General features: G+C 46.2%; 1 protein-coding gene across 4 annotated transcripts in view; it reads right to left on the bottom strand.

Moving 5' to 3' along the window:
* Positions 1–694: 694 nt before the first annotated feature.
* PRXL2A (peroxiredoxin like 2A) overlaps positions 695–18,151 on the bottom strand; it is a 29,390-nt gene continuing 11,933 nt past the window's right edge. For all 4 annotated transcript variants that reach the window (XM_011714582.2, XM_011714584.2, XM_011714583.3 and 1 more), the window contains exons 3-6: positions 16,449–16,540; positions 12,944–13,084; positions 11,445–11,609; positions 695–6,489 (exon numbers count right to left, since the gene is read on the bottom strand). In XM_011714582.2, the coding sequence (XP_011712884.2) occupies positions 6,376–6,489; positions 11,445–11,609; positions 12,944–13,084; positions 16,449–16,540 (512 nt within the window). In that variant the 3' untranslated portion in view covers positions 695–6,375. The remainder of the gene's footprint in view (positions 6,490–11,444; positions 11,610–12,943; positions 13,085–16,448; positions 16,541–18,151) is intronic.

Below are 18,151 nucleotides of genomic sequence, written 5' to 3'. Positions count from 1 at the left end.
ATCATTATATAATACAGAAAGGAGACCAGGTCCAGCTGGAAGAAGCATGTCCTTGAAAGGACCTCCCCACACCTCCCTAACCCAGGGTTCTAATCCACTATCATCCTCAATTGTAACTGTCTTCAAAACAAAATGACAAATAAGTCCTCCTTTAAATGTAGAAAGGATGTGAAGGGTTAAATGAGAACAAGTCAACTTTCTTTCCCCTCCCCTCCCAAACATAAACTGATAAATACACACCTTCTTGCTTGCCCCATGGGGCACTGGCAACCCAGAATGGAGGGAGGGCAGCCAGCACTGGGGAGAAACTCCAGTCTGCCCTGACTGCATCCACCCTCTATTCTCACAACCCCTACAGCCTCTTCCCCATAGCTCACCTTCCTTGCCCTCCACTCCCCTACACTGCAATGGTATGCCTTGCTCTGGGAAAGAGAGAACAGGCATTGCTTTTGAGAGATCTGCATATTAGGGGAGAGGACATAGAACCAGGTAAACAAAACAGACTAGACTCCTCCCTGTTCTCCCCTAGTCATGCTTCACTATCCAAATCTCTGCCTTGAAAGTTCCTCCAGCTGGGGATTCCCTATGCACCCATGTCCACACCATCTGTGACCCTTGCCACTGCCAGGGCCAATGAAAAACTCACCCTTCACCCGCTGAAGACTTGCTGAAAAAATCACTGACAAGAGACAAATTAACAGAAGAAAAAGCAAACAAATTTATTTGATCATAATTGTATGTGAGCCTTCAGAATGAAGACCCCAAGATACAGGGGAATTGTTCATTTCTATGTTTAGGTTCAACAGATTATGGACTGTGTAGAAATACGATTGGACAAGAAGGGTAGGATCTAATAGTAACAGACTGAGAGGGGAAACCCAGCAAGGCCTGTCTAGATTCTTCTTGGCCTCTCTGCGCAGCATTCCTTCCTTCTGGACGTGGGATGGGACCCTCTCTGGAATGGGTATGACAGTCAAACAAGGTAGGTCAGATCATTTCTTTCTGACCAGTTTTTACACAGAAAGGGGAGTGGGGAGTGAGAGGACCGTTTTTAGGTTTTATGACTGGCTTTGGCTAAAACCAGTTCTGGTTTCTGATGACCTGCCTTGGGGAAGAGGGATTCTAGTTTCTATGGGTAGCCTTGGGGGAGAATGAGAGGCCAGAAACAAGAGGGCAGGAGAAGGTCAGAGAGAAAATTTTGCTTCGGGGGCTGCTTGTGAGCCCTTCGTTTTAAAGTATCAGAGATGATCAGGGGCAGCCTGGCTCTGGGTAAGGTCTCCCAACGTGTGAGTGCTGGTCTTCCACACTGGTTGCCGAGCTCTTTTAAAGGGTGGTTTTCAAACTTGGCTGCATACTGGAATGACCCCAGGAGCTTTAAGAAATATTGCTGGCCTTGGCCGGGCGCGGTGGCTCAAGCCTGTAATCCCAGCACTTTGGGAGGCTGAGACGGGTGGATCACGAGGTCAGGAGATCGAGACCATCCTGGCGAACACGGTGAAACCCCGTCTCTACTAAGAAATACAAAAAACTAGCCGGGCGAGGTGGCGGGCGCCTGTAGTCCCAGCTACTCGGGAGGCTGAGGCCGGAGAATGGTGTGAACCCGGGAGGCAGAGCTTGCAGTGAGCTGAGATCCGGCCACTGCACTCCAGCCTGGGCGACAGAGTGAGACTCCGTCTCAAAAAAAAAAAAAAAGAAAAAAGAAATATTGCTGGCCTGGCACTATGGCTCATGTCTGTAATCCCTGAGCTTTGGAAGGCTGAGGCAGCATGACTGCTTGAGCCCAGGAGTTCGAGACCAGCCTGTGCAAGATAGTATAAGAGCCTGCCTCTACCAAAAAATTAAAAATCAGTTGGGTGTGGTAGTCCACGCCTGTAGTCCCAGCTACTAGGGAGGCTGAGGTGGGAGGATATCACTTGAGCCCAGAAGTTAAGGCTGCAGTGGGCCATGATTGCATCACTGCACTCCAGCCTAGGTGACAAGCAAGATTCTATCTTTAAAAAAAAAAAAAAAAAAGGTGCTTGGAGCCTACCCCAGAGATTCTGATTTAATGATTTTTATACTGCACCCCCACCCACCCCCCAACTGTGCCAGGTGCTTCTACTGTGTATCCAAGATTGAGAACCACCAGCTTTACAGCAAGGACATTTTCCAACAATCTTTGAATTTTCTTGCATTTATTTGCATATGGATTCTCTGTTAATCAAATAAATAAAAAGGAAACCTGTAAATGCTTGTCAAAGGCTGCTGAAGCTTCAAGTCCAAAGCCCACAGAGATTAATGACTTTAAATTGTATGGTCCTTTAGAATCATGCTTCTCAAAAGTGTGACCCATGGACCAGCAGAACATCAAGATCACCTGGAACCTGTTAGAAATGCAGAGGCTGGCCAGGTACAGTGGCTTACACCTGTAATCTGAACACTTTGGGAGGCCAGGAGTTGGAGACCAGCCTGGGCAACATACGGAGACCCCCATCCCTACAAAAATAAAATCTGTTGGGTGTGGTGGCATCCACCTGTAAGCCCAGTAACTTGGGAGGCTAAGCCAGAACAGCTTGCACCCAGGAGTTTGCAGCTGCAGTGAGCCATGATTGGGCCACTAACTACACTACAGCCCGAGTGACAGAGCAAGATCCTGTACCTAAAGGAAAAAAAAAAGCAGAAACTCAGGCCCACCCAGACTGCCTACTGGAATCTTGAGAGCTGCAAATCATTGATTTTTAGCACAAACCATTTTGCCCACCCCGGCCACTGAGAGACTTGAACAAACACTAGCATAGTTTCTAGCAGCTCAAGGCCGTGTCTCAGGGATAACCCAGGCCCCTTTGGGTCCCTGCCTGGGGAAGCTCAAGGCTGCCAAAAGAGTTTACCATTTGTTTCAGTCAATGCCTGATCATAGGTTTCTAATCTCCCTCTTGTTTTTTTGAGATGGAGTCATGCTCTGTCACCCAGGCTGAAGTGCAGTGGCGCGATCTCGGCTCATTGCACCCTCCGCCTCCCAGGTTCAAGCGATTGTCCTGCCTCAGCCTCCTGAGTAGCTGGGATTACAGGTGCGTGCCACCACGCCCAGCTAACTTTTGTATTTTTAGCAGAGACGGGGTTTCACCACATTGGCCAGGCTGCTCCTGAATCCCTAACCTCAGACGATCCACCCACCTTGGCCACCCAAAGTGTTGGGATTATAGGCCTGAGCCATGGCACCCAGCCCCTCCCTCTTCTTAGAGGACTTACTGGATAAAATTTACAACTGGAAATCCTTTCTGTCCCTTTGAGGGATGTATGTGTCTTCTGCTGCACAGGAATGTGTTTCTCACTTTTTCTGGGAGCCATCCCTTTGTCATATAATTATCAGGAATTATAAGGCCGACTCCTGGTCTCAGTGGGAGGCTAGAATCCTAACTTCGATAGATAAACTTGAGAGTTAGCAGACACAGATAGCCTAATCACATTGACCAATCTCCTTAACAGCTTTTTGTAATTTTCCAATTCCCTAGTTCTATTTGAACCTCCTCCCTCCCCTCTTTAAAATTCCATCACCTCTGCACAGATTGGAGCTAAGCTCAGTTCTACACTGAGGACTCTCTCCTTCTGCAGTAGTTATTGAGTAAAATCTGTCATTATTGCCTTTAGCTAGTATCCAGCTTTTTCTTCAAGTCTCCATTTTAATAAGGTCCTTACATGATGTGCATGTACATTACAGTCTGAGAAGCAGCATCATAATACTTACCATTCCCTCAGTGACTTATAAACAGCCCTGAACGGGAAGGAATTACACCCATTTTGCCAATGAGTTAGATCTTTGCTTAGTATCACACTGGTAAACTAGAAATTGAATATGCCTCATGACTCAATCCAGTGCTCTTTCCAAAATGACATGCTAACCAGAAAGAGAAGACCACACTGCATGTGAGGACCCAGGGGAAAAAAGCTGGTGAGAGCTCACAAAAACCCAAAAATGTTTCTCTTGCCGCATCTCCATTGGTGCAATGTCCTCTCAGGCTTTTTTTTTTTTTTTCCTTGATACCGAGTTTCGCTCCTGTTGCCCAAGCTGGAGTGCAGTGGCACGATCTCGGCTCACTGCAACCTCTGCCTCCTGGGTTCAAGTGATTCTCCTGCCTCAGCCTCCCAAGTAGCTGGGATTACAGGCATGTACCACCCCGTCTAATATTTTGTATTTTTAGTAGAGATGGGGTTTCACCACGTTGGCCAGGCTGGTCTCGAACTCCTGACCTCAAGTGATCCTCCTACCTCGACCTCCCAAAGTGTTAGGATTACAGGCGTGAGTCACCACACTTGACCTCAGGTTCTTCTTTAGTTGCAAGAGAACTGTTTCAGCATCAAGTGTCTTAGGTATTAAAGTTGTAAGTTTAGGTATTGAGTTACCTATCAGTAGCTGGAGTACCAGGGATGACAGGTACCAACGCTGTGCAAGTACCAAAGGCTGTGGCCTCAAATGCTGCAAAAGCCCAGCCCTTTATGGGCCTGTGCATACTCCGTGCAGCCACTGCTACATGAAGTCAGATGCAGGCATGGTCTTAGTGGGTCTTAGTCCTGAACCACTCACCCCTAACTCACTCTGCATACTCAATCCCGATGCTCTCCTACTTTCCCAGCTTTACGTCCAACGTCAGTATCCATTCTTGCTTTCCTGGGTAAACACTGACAGCCTTCTCCTCCTGGCTGGGCCACTCCCCTGGGTAAACACTAATTCCTATTTCCACCCCTACCTTTCTACTCCTGGGCCAGTTTCATGCCTTGAATAGACTCCCTGCGGCCAAGCTCCCTGGTAGCTCTTGATGATGTCACTCAAACTTACATGACAAAATTCAAACAAAAAAGATTAAGAAATTAAGTTATATTTCATCATCGCTATGTCCTTTCTTCTGATTTGCCAAATTAGGCTAAAAGACCAACAGAAAAACAGCTGCCAATTTTAAACACTTCCAAAGTCATTCCTCTAGGAAAGAGAGCAAAATTACTAACATGGATGACGGGATGAATTCTTCCTGGTCATTTTCAAACCACTTAGATAGCTAGAACCAGAGGAATCCCCCCAGGCACTTTACCCCTTAGCCATGGAGAATGCTGACTTTTTTTTACTTTCAGCCAATTATATGGTAAATATAATTATTAGTTTTATCAGAAAATCTTGTACATACAGGTGATTTCTGGTGCATAATTTTATTAAAGTCAGAGATGGTCACTTCTTCTAGAGAAACAGATCTCTGAGGTTAGAATGGAAGATAACGAAATGAGAGATTTCACTTTATAATTTACCTTTGTCAAACTATCCCGGAGCATGTCAATTCTATTATGAAAGTATTACTTCGACATTGTATAACCAGTTATTAATAGAAAAGACACATGCTGGCCGGGCGCGGTGGCTCAAGCCTGTAATCCCAGCACTTTGGGAGGCCGAGACGGGCGGATCACGAGGTCAGGAGATCGAAACCATCCTGGCTAACACGGTGAAACCCCGTCTCTATTAAGAAATACAAAAAACTAGCCGGGCGAGGTGGCGGGCGCCTGTAGTCCCAGCTACTCGGGAGGCTGAGGCCGGAGAATGGCGTGAACCCGGGAGGCGGAGCTTGCAGTGAGCTGAGATCCGGCCACTGCACTCCAGCCTGGGCGACAGAGCGAGACTCCATCTCAAAAAAAAAAAAAAAAAAAAAAAAAAAGAAAAGACACATGCCAAAAACCCTTAAATTCTGTAATCTTCAAGTCAATCATCAACTTTTCTTGGATTTTTGAAGACCCAAAAAGAAAAATAATTTCAAACAACAGCAAACACCATATGTATTTGTAATGAGGCACAGCAACCAATTTTTTTTTTTTTTTTTTGAGATGAAGTCTCAGTCACCCAGGGTGGAGTGCAGTTGCATGACCTTGGTTCACTGCAACCTCTACCTCCCAGGTTCAAGTGATTCTCCTGCCTCAGCCTCCCAAGTAGCTGGGACTACAGGTGCCTGCCACCACACTCAGCTGATTTTTGTATTTTTAGTAGCGACGGGGTTTCGCCATGTTGCCCAGGCTGGTCTCAAACTCCCAACCTCAAGTGACCTGCTCACCTCGGCCTCCCAAAGTGCTGGGATTACAGGTGTGAGCCACTGCACCCAGCCCGGCAGTCAATTTTAAGCCTTGTATTTTCCAGGTTTTAGCTTAATAATCCTCATTAGTTTTTCAGATTTTTGTCAGTCTTGTTTTGGGGCTATTTTGCCTTACTGGGCCTAAACAGAATATTAAAATACATTAATAATCCATACTGAGAGTAGAGTATAAATGGGTTTCTCACTCCTTAGGGACACAAGTGGAAACAATACATCCCATGAACACAGATGAATGCCCCTGGTTATCCCTGAGCTGGGCAGTTTCACACAATCATTTTTTCTCTGAGGCCAAAGTCTGTGGTTTGATCATCTTAGCAGCTTCCAGAACAGAAAGTAAGTTTACTTTGTCTCCAAACTCTTTCTCTCGGTGCTCAAGAAGAATGCCCTAAAAGGAAACAAGAGGTAATGTCAGTCCTCATCCTAAATCGTTCGTTCATGAGACAGGCATCAAGGACCAGCTGTCTGTCAAGCCTTTTGCTTGAACAGCAAAGGACACAGATCCAAATATGGCCTGGCTCCTGCCCTCAAGGAGTTCAGTCTTTGAGGGAAGATAGACTGGGGAAGGCCACATCTATCTGGCCTGTACCAGCAGCTCCCAAGAAGCAGGAAGTCAGAAGTGATAAAGCACAACAAGGACAAGCAGGGAAGGCCTCACAGATGATAAAGCATGGAGGGTAACCAGGATGTTTACAGGTAGAGAAGCAGGTAAAAGAACATACCAGGTGAAGAGAAAAAAAAAAATGAAGCTAACACAGAAAGGCCCAAAGGTGTGGAAGTGGAGCTCAGAGGTTAGACTTCAGAAGGCACTGAACGACCATCTAAAAGAGAGATCCTCTTTTTCCTTTAGTCTCCTAAGAAACTGGAAGCCACTTTCTTCTCATACAGTGAAGAAAAATGCACTAAGACGCAGGATACCCCAAAGTTATCTAAAGTCAGAAGTGGTTAAAAAAAAAAAAAAAAAAGACAAAATAACATGTTTGAGATCAGCATCAAGGAATCCTTGTTCGAGTTCTTTGATTCATTACATCTGGAAGCTCATCTTAAAAAGAAAATCTGTAAATACACTGTGTCATTATTTACAGAGACTTAAAAAAAAAAAAGTCCCACCACACTATGGTGATTATGGGGAAGCAGATCAGAAAATTATATTTACTTGCTCAATAAACCATAATACAGACATTAAAAACACTAATAGGCTGGGTGCAGTGGCTCACACCTGTAATCTCAGCACTTTGGGAGGCTGAGGTGGGTGGATCACTTGAGGTCAGGAATTCGAGACCAGCCTGGCCAACATGGTGAAACTCAGTCTCTACTAAAAATACAAAAATTAGCTGGGTATGGTGGCTCAAGCCTTTAGTCCCAGCTATTCAGGAGGCTGAGGCAGGATAATCCCTTGAACCTGGGAGGCTGGAGTGCAGTGAGCCAAGATCATGCCACTGCACTCCAGCCTGGGTGACAGAGCGAGACTCCATCTAAAAAACAAAACAAAACAAAACAAAACACCAACAAAAAACTAAGAATATAATAATGACATAGGAAAATGTTCACAATATACTGTTAAATGAAAAAAGAGGCCGGGCGCGGTGGCTCAAGCCTATAATCCCAGCACTTTGGGAGGCCGAGACGGGCGGATCACAAGGTCAGGAGATCAAGACCATCCTGGCTAACACGGTGAAACCCCGTCTCTACTAAAAATTACAAAAAACTAGCCGGGCGAGGTGGCAGGCGCCTGTAGTCCCAGCTACTCGGGAGGCTGAGGCAGGAGAATGACGTAAACCCGGGAGGTGGAGCTTGCAGTGAGCTGAGATCTGGCCACTGCACCCCAGCCTGGGCAGCAGAGTGAGACTCCGTCTCAAAAAAAAAAAAAAAAAAGCCGGGCGCGGTGGCTCAAGCCTGTAATCCCAGCACTTTGGGAGGCCGAGACGGGCGGATCACGAGGTCAGGAGATCGAGACCATCCTGGCTAACACGGTGAAACCCCGTCTCTACTAAAAAATACAAAAAACTAGCCGGGCGAGGTGGCAGGCGCCTGTAGTCCTAGCTACTCGGGAGGCTGAGGCAGGAGAATGGCGTGAACCCGGGAGGCAGAGCTTGCAGTGAGCTGAGATCCGGCCACTGAACTCCAGCCTGGGCGACAGAGCGAGACTCCGCCTCAAAAAAAAAAAAAAAAAAAAAAAAAAAAAAAAAGAAAAAAGAACATCTAGTTTAGTAAGGTATAATTTTCTAAAGCAAAGCAAAACAAAAGGAAAGTTCACTCAGCTTTGTTCCAATGGATTGTCCATGGTGGTTGAGCTCATAGGATGGTTTTCCCCACCTTCTAATATTCTGCTGTTTTTAAATTTTCTGTAGTGCAAATACACTTTTTATTTATTTAGAGATGGGGTCTTGCTCTGTTTCCCAGGCTGTAGTTCAGTGGTGCGATCATAGCTTACTGCAGCCTTGAACTCCTGTGCTCAAGAAATCCTCCTGCTTCAGCTTCCCAAATAGCCAGGACTACAGGTGCATGCCACCACGCCGGCTAAACTTTTTTATTATTTATAGAGATGGGGTTTTGCTATGTTGCCCAGCTACTTCTTCTTTAAGAATGCTTTCAAGATTGTTATTAAAAAGAAAACTCAGGTCAGGTATGGCGGCTCACGCCTATAATCCCAGCACTTTGGGAGGCCGAGGCGGGTAGATCACTTGAGGTCAGGAGCTTGAGACCAGTCTGGCCAACATGGTGAAACCCTGTCTCTACTAAAAATACAAAAATTAGCTGGGCAAGGTGGCAGATGCCTGTAATCCCAGCTACTCATGAGGCTGAGGCAGGAGAATTGCTTGAATCCGGGGGGTGGAGGTTGCAGTGAGCTGAGATCGTGCCATTGCACTCCAGCCTGGGCAACAAGAGTGAAACTCTGTCTCAAAAAAAAAAAAAAAAAAAAAGGAAATCCCCACCATCCCAATTTTAGACTACAACACCTCTGCACCCAACAAGAACTGAGGTAAGTCCTGAAGTTCAGCTAGCCAGTTAACCTTCCACCTGGGAGAATGAAGGCCAGGGACTCCAGGGAATACCAACAAAGTCAAACACACCTAGCAACATCAGAAACGTGCCAGTAGGGCCCATGAGCACCAGATGAGTCATCACCAGGCAAGAAAAGGCTGGCAGGCATGCCAAGCCCTGCCCTAGAGGCCATGTGAAGGCAGAGGTGGGTAGGGGAAGGAACCCCACAGTGTCCGAGTGGGAAGAGGATGGGCAATCCACTGGGGAAGTGGCCTGCCCAAGCATAAGGATATCAGGAAGCGGTCGCTAGAAAACACCTCCAAGGAGAGGCTAGGGGCCAGGCAGGACAGGGCAGGGTCTCCGGAGTTTGACAGATTTGAGTTCTTAAGTTTCATTTCCATTGTACCACTTAGCTGTGTCTTTGGCTGAGTTATTTTAAATCTCTAGGCCCACTGCTGTATATGTAGATGGGAATAAAAATGCCTAACATCCTAGATTGGTTGTGAGGAAGACACGAGATCATGTACTTAAGCACGTAGAACAAGACAGGCACTCATTGGTAACCATTATTACTAAGACATTTTGACAGATTTACCAGAAAATTAGCAAATAGGTTTATGATAAATCAGACACCATTTTATGCTTAATTCTAATACAGTCAAGCGAATCAGTTACCAAGCTGTAAAAGGAAGATGTAAGAAATAAAGCTTAGGCCAGGTGTGGTAGCTCATGCCTGTAATTCCAGCACTTTGGGAGGCCGAGGCGGGTGGATCACGAGGTCAGAAGATGGAGACCATCCTGGCTAACATGGTGAAACCCTGTCTCTACTGAAAATACAAACAAACTAGCTGGGCGTGGTGGCGGGTGCCTATAGTCCCAGCTGCTTGGGAGGCTGAGGCAGGAGAATGGCGTGAACCCAGGAGGTGGAGCTTGCAGTGAGCCGAGATTGCACCACTGCACTCCAGCCTGGGCGACACAGTGAGATTCCGTCTCAAAAAAAAAAAAAAAAAGAAAGCTTAAACTTGAAGGATTTCTATTCCCTTTTATTCCTCCCAAATTGGGAAGAGTATGTAATTATCAACATTAATGGTGAGATCCAACAATGCAGATAAACCCCATCTTTCTACAGAAAGAAAACACTTTCTACACATTAATGTCATGTCCAAAATTGACAGAGACAGGCCTAGAAGTCAGGCCACCAGTTTCCAGGTCCTTCTCCCATACCCTTCGCTCATCCACTTGCTTTTTTGAGAGGGAGTCTTGCTCCGTCGCCTAGGCTGGAGTTCAGTGGTACAATCTCAGCTTACTGTAGCCTCCACCTTCTGGGTTCAAGTGATTCTGCTGCCTCAGCCTCCCAAGTAGCTGGGACTATGGACGTGTGCACCACTACACCCGGCTAATTTTTTAAGTTTTTCTTTAGTAGAGATGGGATATTGCCATGTTGGCCGATCTGGTCTGGTCTGGAACTCCTGGCCTCAAGTGATCCGCCCGCTTTGGCCTCCCAAAGTGCTGGGGTTACAGGTGTGAGCCACCACGCCCAGCCCTCTCATCCACTTTGCCCCATTCCTGCTACACATCCTCCTGGCCTCTGCTGACACTGCCCTCCAGGGCAGGGGAGCCACCATGGCTCAGGGCTGCCTAGACCCTGACACAAACAACTGCCAACCTGGCTCTTGGGCCTACAGAGACCCCATTCCTCCTTTCCACACCTTTCCCTAGGGCTCCATGCTGCTTGTGGAGCCTTACAGTCAGGACCTGATATAACAGCCTGTTTGCAGAGGAGTCAGATACCTTTCCTAGGCCAGCCCTGACACCAAGATCCCCATAGGAAAAAGCATCATCTCCCCGCCACCTCCTTGCCACTCCCCCTAATTAGGACTGCTTCTATTCCTTATTTTCTCCTCTTATTTCTTTTCTATCATCCATCCATGGTGGCCTGGAACACTGCAAGGGAATAAATTCAAAAACAATAAAACTATGCTTTTGTTCAAGCACAGAAAACAAAACTTAAAGTCAGAAAACCTGGGTTCAGGCCCCAGCAGTGCCACTGATGAGCTGTGCTCCTTGTGCAGCTGCTCATCCCTTCTCAGTTCTAAGTTCCTTATCTGAAAAACGATCAAACTGTCTCATGGTGTCACTGTGATGAGTGAGTAGATTCAAGTATGAGGTACTAGCAGAGAAAGATGTGTGATAAACAATAACTGCCTTCCCTTCCCTTCTTCATGTTCCCTGGCTTGCTAGAAGGAAGGCTAGGAGACCCAAAACAGGGAAAGTCAAACCCCACTCCAGCCTCTGGTTGGGGTCTCACGCTCACAGACACAGACACCTACAGACCACAAGTAAACACCAAGAACTCACCTGCTTTCCTGATCCTACCACGAAAACTCCCCCAAGGATGAAGCCTTCTCCTTCCAGGTTTCCAGAGAAGCCTCCATTCCAGGCTCGGAAGAAGTTGTACCACACTCCCAGACGGATAAATCCCATAAACATCATCTTCCGCCTTTGTGGACCATAAAACTTTTTCTGTGGAGTGAGAAAGACAGATCCCATATGAGTACTCTACGTGCCTGCCTTCCTCAAGCAGGAAAGGCTACCGACGGAGCACTGGTACTCAGGCAAAGACTCAAAAGGCTGCTGGTTCCAGTCTTCTCTCCCACCCAACACACACACACTGCCCACATCCAGGTCCACTCTTTTTTTTTTTTTTTTTTTTTTTTTTTTGAGATAGAGTCTTGCTCTGTCACCCAGGCTAGAGTACAATGGTGCAATCTCAGCTGACTGCAATCTCCACCTCCTAGGTTCAAACGATTCTCTTGTCTCAGCCTCCCAAGTAGCTAGGATTACAAGTGCCCGCCACCACACCCAGCTAATTTTTGAATTTTTAGCAGAGACAGGGTTTCACACATTGGCCAGGCTGGTCTTGAACTCCTGACCACAAGTGATCTGCCCACCTCGGCCTCCCAAAGAGCTGAGATTACAGGCATGAGCCACAATGCCCAGCCAATACAGGTCCATTCTCAACTGCCAAGGAAACAGAACTCTGCTGGGTCCAGTTTCTGACCTCAAGGTAGGCCCGACCTAGGGTGACACCCATAGCTTTCAATTCTGACTCTACCTTCTCACTAGCCTTCCACCTGACAGGATGGTAACAGTGCTACCTTCTGCAGAGGTGGGAGCAGAAGAGAAAGAAAGAAATGAATTAAGGGACAGGGTGTGGGGCTTTGCACTAGGCCCCCAACAGTGGAGGAACCTGTTGGAGTTTCAGCTATTTCCTACTCTCCCAGTTCACACGGCAGGAAAGGCTTAAGTAATACAGATGCTCCTCAACTTACAATGGGATTATGTCCCTGTAAACCCAACATAAGTTGAAATATCTTATATTGAAATGCATTTAATACACCTAACCTCATAGCTTAGCCTACACTACCTTAAACATGCTCAGAACACTTTCATTAATCTACAGTTGAATAAAATCATGTAACACAAGCCTATTTTATAATGAAGTGTTGAATAACTTATGTAGTTTATTGAATATTGAATGTGAAAAACAGAATGGCTCTATGGGTTCTTGAAGAAATGAAGAAACTAAAAGCTTATCACTTCTGCACCATCACAAAGCTGAAATATCGTAAGTCAAACCATCAGATGGTCAGGGACTGTCTGTAACTGAGAGGACACCTTTAAAATGTCTGATCATGCTCTGCTCAGGGGGCTGAAAAAAGGCCTTGCAAGTTCAGGACAGCTGAAGGGAAGGCCAGCCTCCAGCTCCAGGTCAGACATACCTGGGCCACCCGACTATCACACAGCTGAGCACAATCCCTAGCACTCTGTGTCTAAAAGCCTGCCAGCACACACACCTTTTCATCCAGGAAGATTTCTCCTTTGAAATAAGGCTGGAAATCCTCCACTTCGGTCCTGATGTGCTCCTTTACCACTGCATAGAGGGGGACGCCCAGCTGGTCCAACATGCTTTTCAGGGAAGACAGATCCGCAGCTTCCTGTGGAAGACACAACAGTTCAGGGACATCTGTGCCAGCTGGCTGTGGGCCTCCACATAGGGTGTCAGATTTCCTCCGCAGCCCAGGCTCCTTGTCTTCTCCAGTGGGAAGCAGAAGCAAGGCTCCTGTTATGGCTGTCCTAACCATAGCCTGGGCGCAGCCATACCCAAACACAACCTCTCCTCCTGCCCACAATGCTTCTCTCCTGCCTCATCTCCCAGCCCCTTCCCTGCACTAGACCAAACTAACACAAGGGCCCAGCCAGACACACGCTCCTTTGGCCATAACCTTCCTTCTCTCTTCAGCTCAAACCTACCCTCTGGAAAGGTATCCCTGTTCTAAAAAGATCTCCCGGCTAGTCCACCCTGAAGTAAAGCTCTGCTTTTCTGTGCATATCCTATCTTCCCTGTTTGGTGACATTTTCTGTACTAAGTCTGCATGTTACCACTAAGTTGAACGTTGTCTCTTAAATTCCCAAATGTTTCTAATAGTTAGAAACTATGTCTTCCATTTCTTGGAACCCTCAGTGCCTAGAACATGGCTGGGTGTAAAACAGGTGCTAAATACCAGGTGGAAAGATTTGAAGGGGGACAATGGGGAGAATGCAGCTGAGCTGAGATGCAGACACCCTCGACTCTCAGGAACTGTGAGCTAGATGAATGAGGGAAACTGCATGAGTCATGGTAAAGCTTCAACATTAAGAACTCAATTTTTTTTCACATTTGGTGCCAGAATTAAAAGAATGAGCGGCAAATCCTTTTAAATGCAATCTACTCATCTCCAATACAAATACGCTGTTGTATGGTTGCAACTACATTTAATTTTTCATTTGTTTTCTAGAGTAAGAAAAAAGACAACTAATGAGGCAGAACTGATTACATTTATCAAGAGTTTTAGTGACTGGCAAATTTTGCCCTAGAGCAGAGGACTACAATGTTTGATATAATCAAAAACCACCTTTTTGTGATATGAAAGGTCTTTTTTGAGATGGAGTCTTGCTCTGTCGCCTATGCTATTCGCCCATGCTGGAGTGCAGTGGCACAATCTCAGGTCAATGCAACCTCCACCTCCTGGATTCAAGTGATTCTCACGCCTCAGCCTCCTAAGTAACTGGGATTACAGGGGCGCACCACCACACCTGGCTGATTTTCTGTATTTTTAGCAGAGATGGGGTTTTGTCATGTTGGCTAGGCTGGTCTTGAACTCCTGACCTCAAGTGATCCACCTGCCTTGGTCTCTCAAAGTGCTGGGAGTACAAGTGTGAGCCACTGCACCTGGCCTTTTTTTTTTTTTTTTCCAGTCTTGCCCTGTTGCCTAGCTACAGTGGCACAATCATAGCTCACTGCAGCCCTGAACTCCTGGGCTCAAGCAATCCTCCTGCCTCGGCCTCCTGAGAAGCTGGGACTACAAGTGCACACCACCATGCTTGGCTAATTTTTTTTTTTTTTTTTTTTTTTTAAAGAGAAACAGGGTCTCGCTATGTTGCCTAGGGTGGTCTCAAATTCCTGGGCTCAAGTTGATTTTCCCACCTCAGCCTTCCAAAGTGCTGGGATTATAGGCGTGAGCCACTGCACCTGGCTGAGATGAAAGGTCTTACTCACTTTTCCTGGCTCTTTACTCCTGGTGTGGCACTATACAAAGGCATGACATGGAAACTGAGTCACATACCTGCTATTTGGGCCACTCAAAATAACTCAGACTGCCATCCACCCATCTTTTTGGAAACATAAGTTTCCACTAAATGTTCTATGTGGGCACAGATCAATACAGAGGGAAACAGATTATAATTAGGGAGAGCTGTTGCTCTTGGAACCTTCTGGATTTTAATGGCCCCGAGAAATCAAGTCAAAACAGGCTTCCATGCTGTAGCTGACTTGTCAGCCATTGCTGACTTAAAAATAGAGGAAGGGGCCATAAGCCAATATACATAGATGACCTCTAGCAGCTGGAAAAGGCAAAAGAAATGGATTCTCCCCTATAGCCTTCAGAAAGAATGCAACCAGTTTCCGCTTTGAAATTCTGACCTCTAGAGCTACAAGATAAATCTGTGCTGGTTAAAGCCATTGAGTTTGAGGTAATTTGTTACAGCAATAGGAAATTAATACATCTCCCTGATCAAGGTGGCTTTGTTACAACCTCTGTAACTGTTTCCTCCTCTGTAACGAGAATAATAAAATGAGAGTAAAACAACAAGCTGTATTTCCAAGGGCCACGGTGAGGTCCCACTGAGATAGCAGGCACACAGTGCCCTGGGGGTAGGGTACTGCAGGCATCACATGCATCCAGCAGCGCAAGTGGATTCTTCACCAGCCCAATCACACAAGCATGGAGAGATCGGCAAGGCTGAAAGGTGGTGCCTCAGGGAACCAGAAGAATGACAATGACAATTTGGACAGGGCCACAGCCACTGCTTGAGATGCAAAGTTGTATCAAGGGCAGGAACACTGTCATTCCCAGTTTTCTCCCAGGGAGGGCAGTAATTTCAGAATCTGGGTCTTCTGCCACTGACAGGTTGTGTGATCACAAACAGGCCACTAACCATTCTGGTCCTCAGTTTGCCCACCTACAAAGGGACAAGGCTAGATCCAAGTATTTGCAATGTTCCTTCTGACACTAGCATTTTGTGTTTCAACAATCACAGTTCCTTCCTTCCATTGATAAGCTCCATTACATATAAATAGATGATGTCTTCCCCTCAAGGGGCCAACCTGGAGACCACCCAGTCAGTGAGCTCCAACTTTCAACAAACTCTCATGCCAAATGCACTACTGGCATGAATAAAATCCCACTGAGCTACAGATTCAATGCCAAGAGCACACAGCAAGGAGGCAGAGCTAACATGTGAGTATGTGGCTCTCAGTTGTCCACGATGGACTCTAGGAGCTCCCCAAGGAGACAGAGACAGGCAGATCTGCTCTAATAGGTGACCTTGAAGTGTTTCCTCTGACACTGCAGCTTCATCACAGGGAGGGACTGATCACACCCGAATCAGGAGGAATCGAGGCACCTCGTATGTCTGTGATGAGCATCAGAAGCACGGAATTGGACCTGGTCGCTGCCCGTGATTAAACTGGAAGATGGTCCAGGACTCAGAAGGTACAGCACAGGGTGAAAGGCTTGGGAGTACTAAGGGAAAGTCAGATGTGTTGCTAACCCCAGTAGGAGAGGGCGAGTTGTTAAAAAACAAACAAACAAACAAAAAACAGAAATAGAGCACAAATCAAAAGAAATACCTAGAGCAAATAACAGAACAGACCATGTGGGTAAAAGGCTAAAGCTGGCTTACGGGCCCTCAGTTCTGGCCAGAAAACAATGGCCCCTACTTGCCAGGATCGTTCTCTGAATATATCTCATCTGCACTCACCTCTCGACAGAGGAAACAGCCTGGCCTCCGCACGGCCATAATCACAGCTCCATTTTTTTCCCATAGCTCCTTTGCTTTCAAAGTCCTTGGTTCTAAGGGAGAAAAAAAGGAAATTCGATATCTCCTCCTGGCCCAGCCCCAATCACTAAGCAGCTCACGAACCACACTAAGTCCAGCTGAGGTCAGAGACCCGGGCCTAGCAGAGGACCTGGACAGGCATTTCACACGTGGGGAAAAACACACAGGAAACACAGACGGAATACTCACCTTCCTGAGGAAAGTTAACCAAGCTTAAGAATCCTATTATATATCCAGTAGGTCCCTCCCACCATGAAAATCTTTCTTCCAACCTGAACATTCAGAAGTGGGACGTTTCTGGAAAAATGGCCATTTTGTCTATTGCCGATGTCATCAGATATTGTATAATAATCCTTTAGAACAGAAACATGGTCCAAACTGAGTCTCAAATTTTTAACCTAAATATGGTAACTGCAATATTATTAACAGAGGAGGATAGAAGATGCCTAGGAATAAAATGCTTTGGGGTAGTAGAGTACTGTAGTTCAAGCCCAGCTCTAAGGTCCAACTAAGTCTGAATCTAGCCGTGTAACCCTAGGCAAGTTATTTTTGCTCTTTGAACCTCAGCTTCCTCATTTGTAAAATGCAAATATCTAGTAGTTCCACTTTGGGCTACAGGGCATATTGAAAGATGAATATAAAAGTGCTCACCACAATGTCTGGTAATATAGAGTTGGTGAGGGCTCAATAAATATGAGCCCTTATTATTTTAGTATTTCCCAGAGGGACCCATATTCCCGTGGATGTTATGTGGGAAAAAAAAGTGGGGTCAGGTGGGTGAGAGGGTGAGGAGAAGAGTCTGTAATCAAATAAGTAAGATTGGGAAATCCTGGATTGAACAAAGCTTAACAGGTCTCTCTCTCTTACTACCTTACTAAGGTGACCTACTCTGAACCTGTACAACCTCCTGCCTTCCTTTGGCAAGCTTCCTTACTTACTAAACAGATGACGATGACTTCCACCTGGGGGGCTAACACGGTGACCATGCCATCAATGAGACCTTCACCACTCCAACTCTCTTGCCACACCACTGGCATGACTGAAATCCCACCAAGCTACAGCTCTAACACTGAGAGCACACAGCAAGGAGGCAGAGCTAACACATTTGAGTGTGTGGCTCTAAGCTGTCCACAATGGACTCTTAGTGGTCCCCCAGAAGAGGGAGACAGGCAGGTTTGCTCTAACGGGCGACCGTGAAGTGATTCCTCAGACACCTCAGCTTCTTCACAGGGAGAGGCTGGCCATGCCTGAATCAGCAGCAATCCAGACACCTCGTTCTAAAAAGCATATGTCTGTGCTGAGCATCAGGAGCATGGAATTGGATAAAAGGTGTCTCTCATACTTGTTCACTCAGAACTCCTTTCAGTTTGACGATCCCACAAGCCTGGAATTCCTCAGAATACACTCTGGAAGTACTGGTTTAGTAAAAGATTGTAATTATTACTAAATATTATGGAGCAATTTATCATTATAGTTACAGAGACAACAACAGAGAATGAAAAATGCTTTTGATAAGAAAAGCTAAAATATAAAACAGCGCCCAAGCCAAGCACAACTATGTAATATGTACACATGGAAAGGAATATGCCAAAACATAAATTACTGTGTTAGGGTAATAGAATTAT

Source organism: Macaca nemestrina, chromosome 9, assembly GCF_043159975.1.
Source record: "Macaca nemestrina isolate mMacNem1 chromosome 9, mMacNem.hap1, whole genome shotgun sequence".
Taxonomy (NCBI): domain Eukaryota; kingdom Metazoa; phylum Chordata; class Mammalia; order Primates; family Cercopithecidae; genus Macaca; species Macaca nemestrina.
The sequence above is the reverse complement of the archived record's forward strand: the minus strand, read 5'-3'. Positions and strand labels throughout refer to the sequence as shown.